The 22,420-nt window shown below is 38.6% G+C and overlaps 1 protein-coding gene across 1 annotated transcript in view; it reads right to left on the bottom strand.

Annotated features, from left to right (window-relative positions):
• Positions 1 to 579: 579 nt before the first annotated feature.
• Positions 580 to 22,420, bottom strand: part of LOC124621795 (heat shock protein 75 kDa, mitochondrial) — a 351,802-nt gene continuing 329,961 nt past the window's right edge. Inside the window, exons 13-16 of the mRNA XM_047147227.1 lie at positions 16,002 to 16,129; positions 11,004 to 11,191; positions 5,250 to 5,554; positions 580 to 860 (exon numbers count right to left, since the gene is read on the bottom strand). Coding sequence (XP_047003183.1) covers positions 759 to 860; positions 5,250 to 5,554; positions 11,004 to 11,191; positions 16,002 to 16,129 — 723 coding nt within the window. The 3' untranslated portion in view covers positions 580 to 758. The remainder of the gene's footprint in view (positions 861 to 5,249; positions 5,555 to 11,003; positions 11,192 to 16,001; positions 16,130 to 22,420) is intronic.

Raw genomic sequence — 22,420 nt, 5'->3', positions numbered from 1 at the left:
AATGTGACTGCAATTCACAACAGATAAAGTAGTCAAGTCAGTCAATCAATCAATCAATCAATCAATCCAATCAATTGCCACTTGCTAGCTTCACTCATGAATGATGTTGGCCAAATTTATCCAATTCGATGCGATCGTCCACACCTGACCTATGAAGACTTGCTCAGAATTGCACATTACAGCTGCTCTGTGGCAATGTTTGGCTGATTATAGGCCACTTGATATCTGGTCACCTAGTTTACAGGACGGCTGGACAGCCAGAATTCAGCCAAACAGCTACGTCTTTCATCTCTAATAACTATTACTTAAGGCTTGTTTACATTTTACACAACTGAATAAGTACCCAAGAACAATGGCATATATGTTCTGGAGCATGTTTAGGTTTATATTAAAAAAATAAAAGAAAAACAACAATTGTTTGTGTAACAGGCAGACCTGAAATCTTATAGTTTTGTCTGCAAACATATCTACTGCAAAAGCTTCAAAACCAAACGATGAGTAACTAGTACACTGACTTGTATAAACTCAATCATTCTTTTTACTTTTCAATTTATTTTTATAAGAAAATGATGGAAACACTCAGGGATTTCAGTTATTTTATTTACAAACTCACAACTGACAGTATTTTGTGATGAGCTATGACATGTGATAGATACATAATCCTTTGGCCATGATATAAACATATATTATCATTGTTGAGATGTCTCCTGTACTTGAAAGATGAACTAATGAAAGTATTTAAGTCACAGCCAAATGCCTCAGTGTTTTTCCAAAGCTAGAGTCAGCAGCTCGTTCATACTTGTAACTAGTGTTCTTGGATCTTCCATCAGACCTGCTGAGACCATTGCATTGGAAAACAGCTGTAAGAAAATGATTACATTTAAAATGATATCTGTATGAACAACAAACAATTAATAATTCATTTGTGCACTTTTTGAATGCTGCCAAAAACTCAGTTTTATTATTACAAACCCACACGTTAACAAATCGGCAATATGTGACAGAAAATAAGTTCACCTATAATGTTTCAAAACAAAAACTGGAGTATGTGCAATTATACTCCATTCTATGTATCATAATTAAACAACAAACAACCCATCCACACAAACCTGTAAAGCCCTCCTCCTAGCACACTGAATGCCTTGCCAAGGTCTTTTACTAACAAGCAGAAACTGGCTTGGTTCAAATGGCTCTGAGCACTATGCCTAGAACTTAGAACTAATTAAACCTAACTAACCTAAGGACATCACACACATCCATGCCCGAGGCAGGATTCGAACCTGCAACCGTAGCGGTTGCTCGGCTCCAGACTGTAGCACCTAGAACCGCACAGCCACTCTGGCCGGCAAGCAGAAACTACCAAGCAATTTCTATAAACATATCCTCTGTGACATATCCTCGAATTCTCTTAACCATTTCACTGCTTCAGACATGATTTTTGAATCCTGCGCTGAGGCGGCTTTTATTATGGCCATACTGCTCACCAAATGCTGGTGTTTGTGCTGAGAGATGGTGTTCTGGCCAATATGAAATACTAATCTTCTGACTTTTCAAACACTATTACACGAAAAAAATTTATTTTTGCACATCTTACAATGAGATATTTTTGCTTGATAATGTACTGAATTTCTTTTTATTATCCACCGTACTTACTGCACTGTATCAAATTAAATAAGACATTACATGAAATTCTGAAGATTTTGCAGAGGTAAAGATACATTACATAAACTTTGGGTAAAGCTGATTTTAGCTCATACACTGGAGTGAATGAAATATTAATAAGATATTGAAATTTTATTTAAAATTGAAAGTGGAAGGTATCTCATTTCATTCTTGATAATTGGATTTTATATCCAAAGGACAGTCACATGACTCATGCCCTTGCACATTGCAAATTATGCTGACACAACAATTGTCATATCTTAGACAATACAATACATCAAAACAAGGCTTTTTTTAATGATAGCATGCAATAAGGCACATATGTTGTGAGATAAATACTCAAAACATGTTGATTCACGAAGATATGGAAGTAACTCATCCACAGCGGCGAGAAGTTGGCAGCTCAGGATACATTCAGACATCTATAGCCCTTTAGGGAAGTGTACACACACCCACAGCAGTGAAAGGATTGATATGCTAACCACATCCCCTGACACTAGGAGCAAGCTTCTGAAAATGCTCCTTACATTTCACTGCCTACTCAGATAACAATCTATTCTTATACCACTGCTGGTTCCAACACTTTATTACACGAGTCATTTCATGACCAAGAGCCATGTGGAAGATCAGTCCACCGAGCATTTCATATTCCAAATCAGACACTGATAAACCCCATCCCAACTGTGAGAGGGACACCTAAAGCATTTCCACTGCAACTACTGCACAGCATTTTAGGAGTGAATGGCTGTGGGAGAGCACTGAGGTGAGATTGGAAGTAAGTATCTACTCAACAACTGCCAACTTGTGTGAATAGCCACTGCCCAACTGTGACCACATCAACCACTGACAGAGCATGCCGCTGAACACAACATATTCTTTTAGTTTATTGTCCAACATGTGGAGCATGATCATGCGGGTTCAGGTGTCGTGCTGATCTGAAATAAAATGACTACACCAGTTTCACATTTACTATTGTTTTAATTACCATGACCTGTGTCAGTCCTCAAGGCCATTATCCAGCGGTTATATGTAGGACATCCTGAGATAATACAGAATGACGTGACAGAAATGTGCAAGAGAGGCATGCAATGATAAGAATATAAGCACAGTGCTATAAAAACGAAATAAAGTACAGAATTATATGCTATTTAAAAGATTAAGACAGACACATCTACATCTACATCTACATCTACATCTACATCTACATCCATACTCCGCAAGCCACCTGACGGTGTGTGGCGGAGGGTACTTTGAGTACCTTTATCAGTTCTCCCTTCTATTCCAGTCTCTTATTGTATGTGGAAAGAAAGATTGTCGGTATGCCTCTGTGTGGGCTCTAATCTCTCTGATTTTATCCTCATGGTCTCTTCGCAAGATATACATAGGAGGGAGCCATATACTGCTTGACTCCTCGGTGAAGGTATGTTCTCAAAACTTCAACAAAAGCCCATACCAAGCTACTGAGCGTCTCTCTTGCAGAATCTTCCACTGGAGTCTACCTATCATCTCCGTAACACTTTCGCGATTGCTAAATGATACTGTAACGAAGCGCACTGCTCTCCGTTGGATCTTCTCTATCTCTTCTATCAACCCTATCTGGTACGGATCCCACACCACTGAGCAGTATTCAAGCAGTGGGCGAACAAGTGTACTGTAACCTACTTCCTTCATTTTCGGATTGAATTTCCTTAGATTCTTCCAATAAATCCCAGTCTGGCATCTGCTTTACCGACGATTAATTTTATATGGTCTTTCCATTTTAAATCACTCCTTATGCCCACTCCCAGATAATTTATGGAATTAACTGCTTCCAGTTGCTGACCCGCTATATTGTAGCTAAATGATAAAGAATCTTTCTTTCTATGTATTCACAGCACATTACACTTATCTACATTGAGATTCAATTGCCATCCCCTGCACCACGCATCAATTTGTTGCAGATTCTCCTGCATTTCAGTACAATTCTCCATTGTTACAACCTCTCGATATACTACAGCATCATCCGCAAAAAGCCTCAGTGAATTCCTGATGTTATCCACAAGGTAATTTATGTTGTTGTTGTTGTTGTGGTCTTCAGTCCTGAGACTGGTTTGATGCAGCTCTCCATGCTACTCTATCCTGTGCCATTTAATCATACAATAAAGCTGCATGTCCTCGGGAAAAAATTACGGCTGTAGTTTCCCCTTGCTTTCAGCCGTTCGCAGTACCAGCACAGCAAGGCCGTTTTGGTTAATGTTACAAGGCCAGATCAGTCAATCATCCAGACTGTTGCCCCTGCAACTACTGAAAAGGCTGCTGCCCCTCTTCAGGAACCACATGTTTGTCTGGCCTCTCAACAGATACCCCTCCGTTGTGGTTGCACCTACGGTACGGCCATCTGTATCGCTGGGGCACGCAAGCCTCCCCACCAATGGCAAGGTCCATGGTTCATGGGGGGGAGGTAATTTATATATATAGTGAATAGCACGGTCCCACAACATTCCCCTGCGGCACACCTGAAATCACTATTACTTCGGAAGACTCCTCTCCATTGAGAATGACAAGCTGCGTTCTGTTATCTAGGAATTCTTCAATCCTATCACATAATTGATCTGATAGTCCATATGCTCTAGTCCATATGCTCTTACTTTGTTCATTAAATGACTGTGGGGAACTGTATCAAACACCTTACGGAAGTCAAGAAACACGGCATCTACCTGGGAACCCATGTCTATGGCCCTCCGAGTCTCGTGGACGAATAGCGCGAGCTGGGTTTCATATGATTGTCTTTTTCGAAACCCATGCTGATTCCTACAGAGTAGATTTCTAGTCTCCAGAAAAGTGATTATACCTGAACATAATACGTGTTCCAAAATTCTACAACTGATCGACGTTAGAGGTATAGGTCTATAGTTCTGCACATCTGTTCGACGTCCCTTCTTGAAAACGGGGATGACCTGCACTCTTTTCCAATCCTTTGGAACACTACGCTCTTCTAGAGACCTACGGTACACCACTACAAGAAGGGAGGCGAGTTCCTTTGCGTACTCTGTATAAAATCGAACTGGTATCCCATCAGGTCTAGCGGCCTTTCCTCTTATAAGCGATTTTAATTGTTTTTCTATCCCTCTGTCATCTATTTCGATATCTACCATTTCGTCATCTGTGTGACAATCTAGAGAAGGAACTACAGCGCAGTCTTCCTCTGTGAAACAGCTTTGGAAAAAGACAGTTAGTATTTCGGCCACATAGGGGAAAGATGTGTGAATGGCCACTGTCCACCTGTGGCCACATCCTTATATCACTAATTTACTTAGAAGTACTGAATTACATCGCATTAAAACAACAAGAATTACTCTTCTCTTGCATTTAAGAACCGTTTCTTGTAAGTCCTATAACATCTAATATTCCATTATAGGCAATGTAAAAATCAGTGATAAAAACAAAATGCAGAAAATGCAATTGATATTATCCCAACCTAGTTTCTGCATGATAATAAATAGTTATTAAAAGTTACACTTTGACTATCATTAAATGCTTTTAATGTAGTCTCTCATCAGTCTTGGTAGTCTCATTTTATTAGCAAAGTAGACATATAACTTACGTACTTGTTTAGTAACCAGTTCAGCCAGCTTTGGGTTTGAATCTCTAAGAAAAGCAAGCTTCTTAATGATGGGATGCCGAGGATTAATTTCTAACTGCGGCTGCAACAGAGTGTAGCGAGCATCCTCAGGTAGTTGGTGTGATTGCGTCCGAATGAAGTGGCGTGCAGCTGCCATCTCTTCAACTGTGACTACACAAGGGTGTGAGTCCAAACGCTGTGTCACACGGACATTATGCACTTTTCCTGCTAACACACTCTTCACCCATGGTAGCAATGCTTCAACTGATGTCCGAGACAGGCTATCAGATCCTGAAAGCAATATGATGTATAATGGCATAATATTTTATTAACTAATGATTAAAGACAAAAGTACTTTAATGCAGTATAATAAACACACATCACATTAATTAGACCATCTTTACGAAAGACACATATGCTGAACAAATTAATTTGAGAATCTGTTGAGAAATCCAGATATATCCTATCTGCAGTGATAGTAGCTTGCGAGACAATGGCCTGAAGTTAAACCACTTAATGCTGGTACAGAAAAGAGAGAAGAGTTTTCCACTCACAAAGAAACATCAACTTCATGTTGCTTTGGTAAGTGGGGCATCACTGTTTGGTGCTTGTGTTCACTCAAGTAAAGGTGGTTCAACTGTGTTTGTGTGAAAATGTGACATGACATGTCATCTGTATGATGGGTGATATGGAATGACAACTGAATGTCCCAGAGTGTAAAATAATGATAATGGACTCATTTCATATGAATAAGGGCATTAAAAAAGTTTCAAACTTGATAACATCATGTCACACACAAGGGCCACATATTCACATAGAAACCAAAGCCTAAAATTATAGGCAAGTGGTGTTCACCAACAAACATTTTGAAAGTTCTGGCAGGTCATGACTGCTATATCAACAACAGTTTCAAAATAAAAAACAACTTTTTGAAGTTTGGTGTGGTCATTTACAACATAAGTCTTTATGTAAGTTGTGCTACATAATTTTAGAAGTTCTGGTTTTGGATTGAAATGCCTGTTGCATGTCTTACCCGCCGTAACAAATGGGCTCTCACACTCAACTGGAATCTTTTCACAATGGCTGAGAAATTTGAGACAGACTCATAATTGCTTTTTCTAACTATTCAACAAATACAGCTTGTGTCCACAAAGCTTCCTCACAGTTAATTCTTCATGTGAAATGAACTTTTTCTTGTGATATATTCACTGTGTTTTCTTCTTCATACACCTTTAATAATGGGATACCCAATACCATTTACACCACTATGTCAATGTTTCTATTTGTGGTTGCAGTTTTAGGATGGACTTTATGTGAATCATTTTCAAGATAAATACAGCTAAATTTGACCTCAGCTTATCCACTCCCTAGCTGTTGAAAATGGACCAGCCTTGTACAACTTTTAATGCTTAAGTACTTCTGCAGACAATCTTGGAGGTAGAGAAACCACAGCTATGAATTGTCATCTTGGGTATTAATAAACGCTTCAGCTGTATTTAGTCCTTTATTATTGGATCACTACCGGTCTTGTGGTACAAAAAGCCACATCTTCAGGTACTGGGTACAAAGTTCTGAGCATTTCACGCTCTGATGTTTTGGTTATAAATTCACCTGAAGATGTGACTTTTACTGCCACAAAACCATTAGTGATCCAATAATAAAGGACTAAATACAGCTGAAGCAGTTTATTAATACTTAAGGTGCTAAAATACTTGCTTACTAGAATATTTCAGCTCTCAAGTGCACACTGCGGCAGCCTGTCATAAGGTATTTAGCTACCATAAGGTTTGTGGGCTGTCTTCCAGAGTGATAACCAAATTACTGGGTCTATCCTTTGACTGTCAGTTCCAGTGTACTAACCATCAAAGTAAACAGATCTACAGAGCTTCCTCATCAGAGACATGATTCTTGTACATTCCACAGATTAAGGGCTCCATAATCATCTCCTTAAACTCAAGAATCCCACGTTTGGGATTTGTCTCCTATTCATCAGGACTTTGGAACAATCCTCAGTAATACTGCATGACACTTCACAAGTTTTTGTGCCTGCTTGACTTGCTGGACCCAACCCCAGCCATATTCTGATTCACCTTTGGCTGGCGAGCCCTAAACCAATGTGTGTCGCCTGAAATAGTTACCCTCATGCAGCAACTACAAACGTTGCTCAGAAAGTAAAGCACCACATTTTTTCTTCTTCAACAATTCTTTATTGAACATAATGAGAGTTACATGGTGGTTTACCTATACACCTTATTTATCCATATAATCTCCGTCCCGTTCTATGGTGTTCCTCCAGTGCGAAACAAGGGCATGTATGCCCTGCTGGTACTTATTCTTGTCCTGTGGCAGAGACAGTGCTTCACTGTGCGTATCACCTCCTCCTCAATGACAGATGCCGCACCAACTGCCGAGTCATAATGCATCTGTCCTCACAAATTACAACATCAGCTTGCTGCAACATGTCAAGTGTGCCAGCTGTGGATGGTCTCCCTGACCACTGCATATCATGGAGCTCCGCCGAACTGTATTCTGATGCCATCACCCTCCATGCCCAGCAACTAACTGTACTTCTGTCAACAGCAAATGCTCCATAGACCTTGCACAGGTGCTTGTGAATATCCCCCACAGTTTCTTTCTCTGCAGTGAAAAATTAAATGACGGCAAATTGCTTGTAATGTTCATCACCTACAGATGCCATTTTGAAACTGTCCTGCAGCTACATTATCTGTCGGAAGTGACGGAAACTTGGTGCGCTCACTCAGGAGACTTCAAATAATACATACGTAATGCTTCACATACGTAGCACTGTTTTTGGCTTAGAAAAAAAATGCAGTGCATTACTTTCTGGGCAACCCTTGTATTTTATCACTACCCATGCCAGCAGTGTTATGATTAGATTAGACTGTTTTCATTCCACAGACCCAAAAATGGGATGATTATCATGGGTGTAGAACAAGTCAGAAAGTATGATATAAAAAGCATATAACATTTGAATATAATACTCGCTTACCCTAATCATTTGTCAGAAGACGGTCAAAATAGGTGGATACATTATATTAAACTGGAAATGCTAATGTTTACAGAATTAATACATTGGCACAGCAAAACATAGTTATGCACTTTTAATAAATTTATCATACACAGAATACCTAATCTGGACTGTTGTGAACAAGTGCAGTCAAAAACTGAAATCTAACAGACATTTTTACTTAAGCTGGTCTAACAGTCCCTGTTAAGATATTCATCTATAGAGTAGAAGGAGTTGCCTGTCAAAACAAAACTCAGTTTAAACAGTGCTTTATCTGAAACCAAGTTTTTAATGGTTGCTGGCAATTTACTGAAAGTGTGTTCCTGAATACTGGACCCCTTTTTGAAGCAAGGTAAGGGATTTTAGGTCTTTATGTAGATTGTTTTTATTCCCAGTATTAACAATTATGAACAATATTATGAAAAGAGCAGATTGCTACTCACCATATACTCATATATTGGAGATGCTGAGTTACAGACAGACAGATGGTCAAAAAAGTAAGCTTTTGGTCAAAAAGGGCTTCATCCAAATTAGACAACACACACATACATATGCTTGTGTGTGTGTGTGTGTGTGTGTGTGTGTGTGTGTGTGTGTGTGGTGTTTAATTCTGATGCAGCCCTTTCTGGCCAAAAGCTTATTTCTTTGACAGTATTTTTGTTGTACTTATCTGCAACTCATCATCTCCACTATATGGCAAGTAGCAATCTATCCATTTCATAATACTGTCATCATTTCTTCCTGGATTTTCCACTTTTATATTGTTAGTTGTATGAAGATTTGTGTGTGTAAATCAAACAACAGTGTATAATAGAAATCAAGCAAATGAGGGAGCACAGCTGTTAAAGCACTGGCCTCCTATTCAGGATGATGGGGTTCACTCTGTCTGCCCAATCCGATTTGGGTTTTCCATTGTTTTCCTAGATCACCTCAGGCAAATGCTGGGATGGTCCCTTCATCAAGATGATGGCTGACCATCTGTCCTATCCTAGTAGAGCATAATTACAATATGGGATGATCCTTGGATGAAATAAATAAAACTCTGAGAGGCAGGATTAAGATCTTCATGTAGTTAAAAAAACTATTTCTGTGCTTTCACTATATTTAATCCTCCTGTACAAGTAGCAAATTAAATTAGTTATCATTTACCCATGTCACCATAAGTAAATGCTTCACTGTCTCATCAAAGTGAATTGCCTCGCTGATCCAGTTTACTTCATTCAGTTACATATATTTGTAATAGTTTCCACATCCTATCAGCTGTAGTGCTGAGGCTAATGTGAGTGGTAAACATCTTCCTTTTCCATACATTACAACATTGCTTTGCCACTTTTGTCCATTATAAAACATATCAAACAACCATCAGAACACAATGTCTGCTTGTTTTAAGTGATAACGTAGCTCTTAGAGCATATACTTCTCTATCTGATATCAATTACTATTGTGTCTTCATTAGAAAAGTCAAATTCAACATTAATTTCACATCTGTCACTTCCTGTGAGTGTTTGTTACATTCTGAAGAACAAAATTACAATTTCCACTACATATTTGACCAGCATGACCTAAGCACTTTCAGTGATAATTTATTTATAATTCCTTGTAACAGCCATTGTCAGTTTATTGTAAAATGAAGAATTTGATCTCGTTTCTATCTCAAAAAGCCACTTTTATTCCACATTTTACCCAACATACGATAATAAATGTTCAAAAATGTCCAGTGATCTCCATAACACCTTTTTGCATTTTTCTGAATAGATGCTAGAAAGTGGATGGGGTCCACACAAACTATTAATGACTGGTCCCACAAACTACTGAATTACTGTCTTGGTTGTGATTTCTGTTTGGGCATGTTACTGCATGACTCCAACCTTATATAAAGTACCTAGGAATTTCCTTTTAGGCATATTTGTCCATGGAGACTATCTTTTCTAAGATACATGATTACAAAGATAACTGTAATAGTGAGTTATAGAATCTAAACTGAAATTCTTGGCTTTTCAAGAAGTACTGCTTCTGCTTACGTAAATCAGACTCTGTCACTATTGTGCAACAAAAGAATACAAAATTTAAATAACTTTTCTTCACGGTCTATTACATACTTCTAGAATGTTATTTAGAGGTTTACAAGTCATGATCAGGACATAAATTGGAGTCATAAGAAGATAAGTTGAGATTACATATCAACTGGAGCATCATCTATGTTGGTTCCTTCTCTGAAGTGACTAAATCTACAATATTTGTAATTGGTTCAGTCTAACGATTTCAGCTTATCTTCACTAAAAAATGAATTTAGCACTTAGAGCAGTAAGTTTTGATGACAAGCTGCACCATACTTGGATGACAAGTTAGCATAATACATGTTTGTGTAGCTGAAAATGAACCAGTTACTGTTACTTAGTACCTCCTCAATGACAGAAAAACAGAGAGAGAGAGAGAGAGAGAGAGAGAGAGAGAGAGAGAGAGAGAGAGAGGAGTATTTCAACCATCTTATAATGCCATAGAATATAAAAAAGATACATGAAACCTTTTACTGTTCAGTTCAGAACATAAATTATGAAGCACGCAGATGCGCGCGCGCGCACACACCCACCCACACACACACACAGACTCTAACTCCATGCTCTCAATTACCATGGTTTTTCATGTTTATCATCTCTACAGTTGGGAACAAGAAAGACAATTAATTCACTTGAATCACAGAATTTTACATACCAAGATTTGAAAGATCATCAGGCTCCTTATCTTGACGCATCTCTTTTTCGACAGATGTTAAGTTGTGGCGGTCAAACTGTCTGAGTTGCATTAGAACCAGCTCATCATATGGTTCATAGCAAAATAGTACTTCTACATCCTTTTGTTTCAGTGCTTCAAAATATGGAGAGGTTTCTGCCAAAGCACGACTGAAGTTTGGAGAACAAAACAAAATGAGAACAAAGAAAGAAAATATATAAATGTGAAGTTAACACACCTTGTATATAATTCACAATGTAACAAATAATATAATCATCTGTTTTTCACTAATCCCACAAAAAATAATATGTATGAAAATGACTACTCACTTAAAACTAAAACTAAATACTGAAATGTACTACACTGAAAAAGAAAATTTTGTAAATGAGATAATTAATAATTAGGTGGAAACACATCACAATGAGGACTAAATAAATGTGAAAGACACAAAAGGGTGTAATATATGCATGTTAAATCATGAAATATGTGTGATTTCAGGGAAGAGTATAGGAAGTTTTGAGTTTAACACAGGAGGGAGACCAGATGACAGACCCTCACCAGCACTATTTAATTTAGCTTTAGAAAAGATAATTTGAGAATGGAGATAACAATGCCAGAAAGAAGGTGCAATAGGCATAAGCCTCAGTTACATGGAGGAATTGCAATTCAGACTGCTTCACCTTTGCTGATGGCTAGTGGTATGAAAAAGACTTTCAGAAAGAGACACAGCTGCAAAATCTACATGAACTAGCCCAGAAAACAGGCCTGAGAATATCATTAAAAAACCACAATTAATGAAAGTGACAACAGAATTGCGAACAGGACACGGAATAATCAATGTAGGCAGATTCAAATACGTGGGGAGCAAGAAAAATGGAACTAGTTTACAACCTCATGCAACATATTTACAACGAAATACGTATAATCATTAAAACTAAACAGGACCTAGGAGATGGCAAAAATAGAGAGGAAAATATTACAAAAGATATTGGGCCCTAAAAAGAAAAGTGAAATTCAGAAGAAAAGGGGAAAAAACAGGGACTGTACACACAGATCAAAGTGTAGGGAAGCAGCCTACTCACGCCTTATAAAATTCTCATCAGTCTTTCCATTGTGTGCCAGCCTAGTCCGCTGTAACTAGCTCCGACGTCATAAATGTTGCGCAATACTTTAAAAATCAAGTAAATAACCTGAAACGTTTCTAGCATGTCAGGAGTAATACTAAATCAACATGTGTTGAATGTCACTTTAATAGAAGGAAACATTCCACGTGGGAAAAATTATATATAAAAACAAAGATGAGGTGACTTACCGAACGAAAGCGCTGGCAGGTCGATAGACACACAAACAAACACAAACATACACACAAAATTCAAGCTTTCGCAACAAACTGTTGCCTCATCAGGAAAGAGGGAAGGAGAGGGGAAGACGAAAGGAAGTGGGTTTTAAGGGAGAGGGTAAGGAGTCATTCCAATCCCGGGAGCGGAAAGACTTACCTTAGGGGGAAAAAAGGACAGGTATACACTCGCACACACGCACATATCCATCCACACATACAGACACAAGCAGACATATTTCTGCTTATGTCTGCTTGTGTCTGTATGTGTGGATGGATATGTGTGTGTGTGCGCGAGTGTATACCTGTCCTTTTTTCCCCCTAAGGTAAGTCTTTCCGCTCCCGGGATTGAAATGACTCCTTACCCTCTCCCTTAAAACCCACTTCCTTTCGTCTTCCCCTCTCCTTCCCTCTTTCCTGATGAGGCAACAGTTTGTTGCAAAAGCTTGAATTTTGTGTGTATGTATGTGTCTGTTCGTGTTTCTATCGACCTGCCAGCGCTTTCGTTCGGTAAGTCACCTCATCTGTGTTGAATGTCAGTTCAATAACTTTAACCATTTTCGAAATTTGGACATTTTTCTGTAAAAATCATTGGCGCAACAGAAAAGAGCTAGAGACTTAAAAATTTATATTTAGATTCCTTTTTCATAATAATTTAATAGAAACAGTACTTTGGATCTCACAAATTAAAATTTTAGTGGAAATTCATGATTTTCTGGTTTTTGTCTTAAAATTTAAGGAAGCAAGATAGATTAAGTAGGCGAATAAATAAGGCTAGGATATCTAAATTTAAGTAGAATGGAGATCCGCTATAATCATAAAGATGTGAGAAGTTTCAACTGAAGAACTATAAAACTACAACGATAGCGTATCTCCAAAGGGCAAGTTCAGAGCTCGTCTACTGCGTGTAGTGTAATTAAATTAATTCTCTCGCCCAAAATATTTTACTTAGCCATGTCAGACTTTTATTATGATTACTTACCTGTGTGCTGAATGCACATTTAAATTGAGAGCTCCATCGGCCATCAGCAAAGGAAGCGATGATTTATTCAATAACTTAATGTGGTGCATTACTAGCCCAGCGGCTAGTCGGGAGAGCCGATTTGATCAGGCTTTCCCTTAGCCATCCACACCGCAGCTTTATATATAAGAACACTGCGCGAGGAAGCAAGGCCCCAGTTCTCTCCAGACACTGAATAGCACACCACCTGTGCCAGGAGTCGCGTCGCGTCGGTATCATTGGTATAAACAGCCTCGGATGCCGTAATAAGTTACTCGGGATACGCGCAACCATGAAATCGTTTTCGAGTGAAGTGTTAATTCTGGGATGACTTTAATGATCTATCTTCAGTTTGCGTATGTCGTATTTTCACGTGCCGCTGCGGGACAGACATTCTACCATTATTTAGCGTGGCGTTTGATGAACATTATCATCAAATTATGGCGAGCATTCACTTATACATTTAATTTGAACAGTTATTGTTGTATCAGCGCATTAGACTCTGAACTGCTCTGTTAGTCAGATTGTGTGGATTCTTTTTTTTTCATCTGTGACTTTCAGAATATAGCGAACGTTTTTACACGATCATTTTTGATTATGAATCCCAGACAATTTCCTAATTCCTCAGAGTTATAAGCTGTAGATATAAGTGTATTTCTCAGATGAAGTGGGCACTAGGAATTCTAATTACAGGCTTCACATTTTGCTAATCACTTTCTGGTTGCCAATATTGTAGTTAGAGAGCCAGTGTTGAGAACGGCAAAAGACAGCATAAATAATAGGAACATTTATATAACAATTAATTCCACCCACCGCCCCACAAATGGTGCATCGGCTGGGAAAAGCATCTTTTCTTTTCTACATTCCATCATTAATTAACAAGTATTAATTCCACCTGCCGCCCCACAAAAGAATTGTCAGATGTAATAGGGAAAAGTTGGTTGAAGTTGGCTGGACATAACCAGGTTGTCGAGAAGGCCACCACAGCACAGATAAAAGAAGTTACAGAAGACTTAAAGGAACTAGGCAGAACCACAGAAGACATGATGCTCAGGGACAAAGCTTCGTATGCAACATCTTGACATTGGAATATGATCTGCAACATGATTACATCTTACTGGTAAAAAGGGTAAGTTCCCACTGCTGCTGGCAGTATCCACATCCCTTGATAAACAATTATATCATTAGTTTTAATGTTATGTTGCATTTACATCAAAGTTCTCTCAACCACACCTCATAAAGATTCCTTTTTGTGAGCGGAGACGAAACGTTGGTGTACAAGACACTGCAGAAAAGCTGGTAGCCCATTTGGTTGAAGCTGCAGCTATTATTCATAAAATGCTACATTGTTCTGGTGTATCATACAATCATTAGCACACATGTCAGTTGTGCAGTAATGTAAACAAATAACATTTTTCAGCAACATTTATATAATAATATATATATGAAAGATGTGTTTGAACACTGTCACTACCATCAAAACCTTAATGGCCTGCTCTTGGGAAAACAGTGCACCTGTGCCACTTTTGCCACACAAAAAAGTATTCTTTTTTTATCTCCTCTAAACACGCAAAAATTTTGTATACATTGTTTTTATTACCATGTATGCATATGAAAGCTTGCATTTTTTTCTAAATTACTCACATTTACTTAAACAATTACATGTATGAAGTATCAATATAACTAAAAGGACAGTTGCTACTCACCGTATAGCGGAGATACTGAGTCACAGAGAGGCACAACAAAAAAGACTGTCAAAACGTCGAAACTGCCAACAAGGCCTTTGTCAAAAATAGGTAAAACACACACACACACACACACACACACACACACACACACACACACAGTCTCTGTGGACGCGCGCGGGTGCGGGTGTGTGTGTGTGTGTGTGTGTGTGTGTGTGTGTGTGTTTGACAAAGGCCTTGTTGGGCAAAACCTAGCATTCTGAAGTCTTTTTGTTGTGTCTTTCTGCGATTCACACCTCCATTATATGGTGAGTTATATTGTCACATTCCATCCTCAATCTTCCATTCATTCATTCATAAACGAAGTATGTTAGAAAATAAACAAGACTGATTATTTTGTATCTACTAATTTTATTATTTCTTCATATGAAGGTTTTCTACTTCAAAGTAGTTGCCTTTAGCAGTTACACAGTGATGGCTGTGTTTCCATTCTTCACACCTGTTCAGGAATGTTTCTGCAGGAATACCTTTCAGTTTTTTGGTTATGCTCTTCTGGGTATTATTCAAAGTATCCAAATAACAGCCATTCAATTGGTTTTTGAGCTTCGGGAATAAAAAGAAGGCATAGTGACTGAGATCCCATGAATAAGCGGTTCAGAAACAACATGATTGCTATTTCTTGTCAAAAATTCTTTGATGGAGATTGCCTGGACATACTGTTGTGGTGCAGCATTTACCAAGTAAAGGGTGTGATTCAACCTAGCTGCCATGCAAAGCTGGAGGCTACAGTGCCCCCATGCAAAGGGGGAGGCTACAGTGCTGTTTGTTCATGCACAGGGTTGCCAGCATAGTTATTGTTCTAATACTCTCATTCTCAATTAATAAATATCCAAATGTAACCAATGCATTATTTAAGACCTGCTTTTAAATCATTTGTATCATTTCATGGTGTCAGTTACCTGGGTGCAGCAAGATAGAATATGTCCCTCTGAGCAGGCTTAAGGCGACTGCAGTACTCGGGCAATGTCACCTTCTCACCAGCTGGCTTTGAAGATGATTCAAATCTCAGCAGTTTTGCAATCTCCTCCTGTAATAAAAATCACAGTATTTCCATAAAGGGTTTCAAAGCTGAATGCGAAGCTATGTGACAAATGAAAATTCGGACTGTGTTAGAAACGATAATTGCTGATATAAAAATAAGATTTAATCAACCAAATGCTATGATGGAAATGACTGGGCAGACCTGAGAGGAATCTAAATTAAAAGAAGAACTGAATAAGTAGTTGTTCAGTAAACTCTGCAGCAATATGTTGCACAAAGAAAACGAGAATAGGTTTTCTTCTTCATACCATTTGTACAAGTAGCATAAAGAAGGAATACGACACAACACCAATAATTGTATCAGGTTCTCTAGATACCCAAACTTCATGAGCATCTGTGCTCTGTAAGATATGAAACTTGCTGTAACATGCATGAAGAGCAAACATGCTCCTATCTATGGAACCAGATATAATTATTGGTGCCTTGTTGTCTTATACAGAAACGACTGGTACTTGATGTCATTCATGGAACAAGTTGGTAGATGACATAACTGGAACATCAAAACTGGTTGCCTGGTAAAACAATATCAAAATAAGAGTTGTTGGTACAGTATTATTACATTTTACTATTACTTAAGGATTCTTTCTAATGTTGGAGGAAATCTAATATTTGAAAATTCAAGTGTTTAATTAAATGGAGCTAGAAGGCATGAGATCTTTGAAGATGAGTGTTACTACAAGAAACAATAGCTGTATTTTGATAATCAATCACCATTTCCTTTAAACTCTAAACGACTGATTCCAGAAAACAGAGGCATGTTGTCTTTTCCAGCTATACTGTACTTATGTTCTAGATGCAACTGCTTAAATAAGGATCTGTCTTTTCTTTCATCACTTGTGCTTCAATATATTAGAATGAAATACGAAATGTTTTACCAACTTACCAAACAGCAATTAAGATAAGCACACTAAAAAGAAAACACAAAAATTCCAGTTTCCAATCCATGGTTCCTTCATCCGGCCAAAGGGATAACAATGACGGGCAAAGTAAAACTAGTAAGAGTTGATTAAGTAAATACTGGTGAAGGACAGTGTAGGGTATCATTAGATCAAAGGAGACAGAGCATTGGAAGAGCAGGAAGAAGAAGAAGAAGAAGAAGAAGAGGAGGAGGAGGAGGAGGAGGAGGAGAAGGTGAAAAGGATAATCAACAATGAAATGCTATGAGATCAGACCTGAAAACCTGAAAGTTAGAAGTGATCATAATTCACAAGGCAGAGCTACGGAAAGGACAGTGATTAATGTAGCTTGAGGTGAAGTTAGTAACATGAACCAAACACACATTTGAAAAGCTATAACGTATTGCCACTGGAAGGTAATATTCAAATTATAAATGTGGTGGAAGTTGGCATGTGGGTCACATTTCTCATCATAGCATTTGTCATGTCTTTGTGATAAGTGCGTCAAGCATTGCTAGTACACCCAGCCTCTCAATCTACATTCAGCCTCAATGAAGACAAAGGAAGCATAACTGTGGTTGGATGCCAGCCAGTAGTTGATGCCACTGTCTCACCTTTCAGGTTTTAACAGTGATGATGTGAGATAATTAGTACTAGGAGTGTGCATAAAAATGCTGTAATACTGACAGTCACAAAGGTATTCACAATATAGCAAAAAAAAAAGATTTAAAAAGAAGCCCTAGATATTTATACAATGTAGTAGAGGTTCTGAGAGATTTCAAAAGAAACGTAGAAGAAAGCTTATACAACAATTCTTCAGTGGGAAGGTTTGGACATAACATCAGGAATGATATGTTGGTAGAATTTTCCATGTAGAAGAACACTTTTGTCCTTAAAACTTTCTTCCAGATTTCTTTAGATATTTATATTGGCCATTAACATGTTGTGAACGAACTACTAAAACAGAGCAATGAGTATGAAGACCAGTTTGTTTGGAATTAATAGATTTCAAGCATGTGTAATGTCCCCACAGAAAATACCCTCTACCACGCACCAATTAATCATTGTCAATCAAACCATCCACATTCATTCACTTTGGAAAAGTATCTGATCTGATTTTCTTGTAACATATGCGGCGACAGCTCGACGATGCCAAAGTATTTTCTAGTGCGTTTATTCTTTGAAATAACAGAGATGCATACATGCATTCTCCATGGTTGTTAGAGGGGTAACGAGGACAGCTTCTGGAGTATCGGTTGAAGGATTGACGAGTTTCTGAGAGATACATATTCTGCTTTTCTTCTCGCTAAAGCGAGCCAGTTAACATTTGTGCTGCTAGCGGTATGTTTGAAGAGAAAGAGACTGTAAACGGAAAATAATTAAGACGTGGAATCACCGGAGATCTGGACATGTAATGGAGATGGATTTAATACACAATTTCCTTCATAAATAAGGTTTGTGACTTCTTTTGTTCTGGAGTGAATGAACGAATGAGTTTTTTCTAAATCATTTGATGATCACGTTGGCCCTCTAATTAGTGGGGAAGTTTCAGCTGTGTCGAAGAGAGCCTGCAATCACTGAGTCTGTGTTAAATCGTCCAAAAAGGCTTCGTACACATCTGGAATTCGCAATATTTCGTAAAAGAAACAAATTGTCCACACGATTAATTCTCTCGACTGAATGCAGTGTTTAACAGTAATAATAAAATGTTAAAATGGCCAATCCGTGACAGGACACGTTTTTGGACGTTTCTAAAATAATTTTGTTCTCTGTTTCATGTCAACTAAGACGAGCTAACCTAACTGACGCTTGGAAAAGAGAGGAAAGACTCGCAGGTGATATAATTGGATCTACAAATAAAGCCGAAAGACAGCACGCTGGGCGCAGACAAAAGGCCAGATCTATATTTTTATTATTAAAGCTTGCTAGTATAGTTGAAATATACGCTTTTCTGTTTAGTGTTATTTGATATTTGAACATTGATTAACTGTGTTCATGTTAGATGTGTTTTGATTGACCTGTCCCAGTTGCATTTATCTGTATATGTACATTAAGAAAGTAGACACAGAAGTACTCTTGTGTGAACGGAGTTACATATAGTGACAGTAGAAGGGAGTTATATATAGTGACAGTAGAACATTTATATGGTTTTAACTAGGGCAATGTTTAGGATGAGTCAAGCAGAGCAAAGCAGCACGCAACAGCCTTCAGCTGTTAGCACTGATAATAATGACGCAGTAAGAAGTGTTGTAGGACCGATGGCTACAGATAGCGCAATAGAACGCCCTGTAGACACAGTTGGAGGTGTAACAGCAAGTGCGCAGCAGGGATTAGATCCATTGGTAATTATCATGAGACAGATGCAGATGATAACCGAGAGCATGAATACTTTGAAAACCGACATTAACGCGAAATTAGCCTCAGTTACTGAAGGGCAGGAAAATCTAAAACCGATATTAATGCACAATTAGTGACAGTCACTCAAACTCAAGAAGAAATGAAATTAGTCCAGACTGAGATTAAGCAGCAGTTACAAGACAGTTTTTCCGAATTAGAGCAGCGGATAGAGGCGAAGACCAAAGAACTCAAATATCAGGCCGAAGAGACGGAACGAAAATTAACTGCACAAATAGAATTGGTGAAAGCACAATGTGAGGAATCTACTCACTGCGTATGTGTCGAAATGAAGGAGTATGTGGCTATTAAGATAGATACTGTACGGGAACAAGTGGAAATGGTTCCGCAATTAGTACAAAAGCAAGACGCCATGTCATGTGCAATTGCGCAACTTCCTGAATTGGCACGTACACAGGCTAACCTAAAGGAAAGCGTTGAACATCTGACAGAGCGTCAAGACGTTATAGACCACCAAATTAACGTACTAATGGGTAAATTATCCGAAATCACATTAGAAAACAAAAGGCTAATGTGTGAAAACGTTGAGCAAAATGTTAAGGCAGCATTCCAGAGTTTATCTGGCAAACAGGAAGAGAATTTGTTTGCGAAAGGACTTGAGGAGGTGCGACAGCAGTTAGGTGCTGATTTGGAGCATTGGAAACAAACGATAGAAGAGTCGATGCGCGCTTCACAACAAAGCTCAGAACAAATGAATACAGGGCAGCAGCAGAAGTTGCCAGCAACTATAGAGCCAGATACTGCTCATTCGCACACAATACCGACTTGTGTAAGTAATTCAAACATTAAATTGCCACAAGCTGCTTGTTCGCGTGAATTCTTATCTAACGGAGATTACGAAAGCCTTTGCCATGACGAAGAAAAAATGATAAAGAATCGGCAATTCCAGATTTTTAACCCTGACAAAAGGGGGGTCCATCCAATTGTTTTTATTCGAAGTTTCAGAGGAGTGCTACCCAGAAATTGGTCGGAGTGGCAGAAGATCAGTTTTGTTACAGGATATATACAAGGTTCGGGGGCAATCTGGGCCTCGGACATGACTTCTGTTTGCCCGACATATGACGATTTTGAGAAGGCGTTTTTAGCAAAGTTCTGGTCAGAAGGGGTACTGGAACGCCTAAGGCAGAAGGTGCTCTACCCAGAGCCTTTCTCCTTTTCGAAAGGAAGCCTTAGAAGGTATTTTGAAAAATATATAAATAAAACGAGATACTGGGACAGATCTATGCCCTTGCCAGACATAATAAACATACTTAAGGCAAGACTACCAACTAGCATCCAGAATCAATTGAGGGATTTACGGCAACGACAAAGACTTGGAGTCGTTCCTCACGACGTTAGACCATATAGATATTATCGAAGAGAACAACCAGAAAGCACGTAATAACAGATTCCAATATAGGGAGATAGAACCCCCGCCAAACGGTAGGCAAGGTGGAAGTATGTGTTATACCAATGGCGATCAATCGAGACTTAGAAGGAATGAACAGAGATCATTAAATAATGGAGAAACCCCTCAAAATCTCAATAGTAATCCCGGCAATGGTCTTGCGAGGGGCTATTCAAGGAACAACAAGAATGGGAAAAGATACAATCCCGTGTGGGGGAACGAAAGAAATTTCAGACTCCAAGCCTGGAATAATAACAATAATAGAAAGTGGAATCAACCGGGAGGAATGAATTCAAATAGCCAACATCAGTGGGGACAGACATCTACGAATCAACCGGTAATTACCGAAGTGACGAATGATGTCAACCAGCAGACAAATCAAAATCCAGCAAAGTTGTAAGGACCCACTCGTGCCCCGGAGGAGCGGTCAACAATTGGTTGAGGGGCAACAAGATATGTGTACTCATGCTAACGTATAATGATGGACGATTACTGGCAGATGAACTGACCGAGGACTTAGAACCACAAGATGAGGATAAGGAACAGGTGGCAGTAGCCGAAGTGCAAGTCATTATGGAGACCGTACCTATAGTGGCAGTTTTAGACACAGCTGCAACCACAAATGTTATTTCGGAGGCACTATTCAACAGGATCAGAAATATAAGATGAGTACCAGTATTTCCAGTTCAAGATTGCAGAATAATAGGCGCCGTTGGGGCTCGATCGGCTAATGTAAAGGTGCAGTAACTACTTGGTGTGGAATTCGGAAATGTAGCAATATTAAGCACATTCCTTGTTGTGAAAAATTTGGTGGTAGATTGCATTATCGGAGTCGACAGCCTACGTCAATACGGAAGCGGAATAGATTTTAAAACAGAAAAAATTTGGTTGAATGTTAATAAACAAGAAATTGAGTTGGAGTTGTTAAAAAAAAAAAAAAAAAAAAAAAAAAAAAAAGCCTTACGAGAAAATATAACTGTGGGATCAGTGTGCAAGTAATCAGGACAGCCCAAAATTTGAAAGAGCACGTAATTAATGAGTTCCAAGTCAAAGAAGATTTCAGTCAATTAGTGTTTGAAAAGTTAAATGAATCCGACTGCATTATCGAAGATCAGAAGAAGCAGCTCAATGAATTATTATTAACGTATGATAAAGTTTTTGATGAAAGGCCAGGAGTTATTAAGGGATACATATGCCATCTCTACGTTAAACCGCACGAAACGTATTGTAGAACTTTCTATCCTGTTCCCTGGAGGTTAAAGGCTCAAGTTCAAAAGGAAACAGATCGCATGTTGAAATGGGGTTTGATCGAACCCTCTACAAGCCCATACTGCTCCCCATTGTTAGTCATGCCAAAAGCAAATGGGACTGTTAGACTGGTACTCGACGCCAGAGAAATAAATAAAATCATAATTCCAGTGAGAACACATCCGGAAAACATAGACGAACTTATACAACGGTTCCAGGATGTCCAATATTTGACGAGCATTGATTTGCGGAGCTCTTATTGGCAAGTCAAGCTGGATGAGTCATCAAGGAAGTATACGGCTTTCATTTATTCCGGAAGAAGTTACCAATT

The sequence above is a fragment of the Schistocerca americana genome, chromosome 7 (genome assembly GCF_021461395.2).
Source record: "Schistocerca americana isolate TAMUIC-IGC-003095 chromosome 7, iqSchAmer2.1, whole genome shotgun sequence".
NCBI lineage: Eukaryota > Metazoa > Arthropoda > Insecta > Orthoptera > Acrididae > Schistocerca > Schistocerca americana.
The sequence above is the reverse complement of the archived record's forward strand: the minus strand, read 5'-3'. Positions and strand labels throughout refer to the sequence as shown.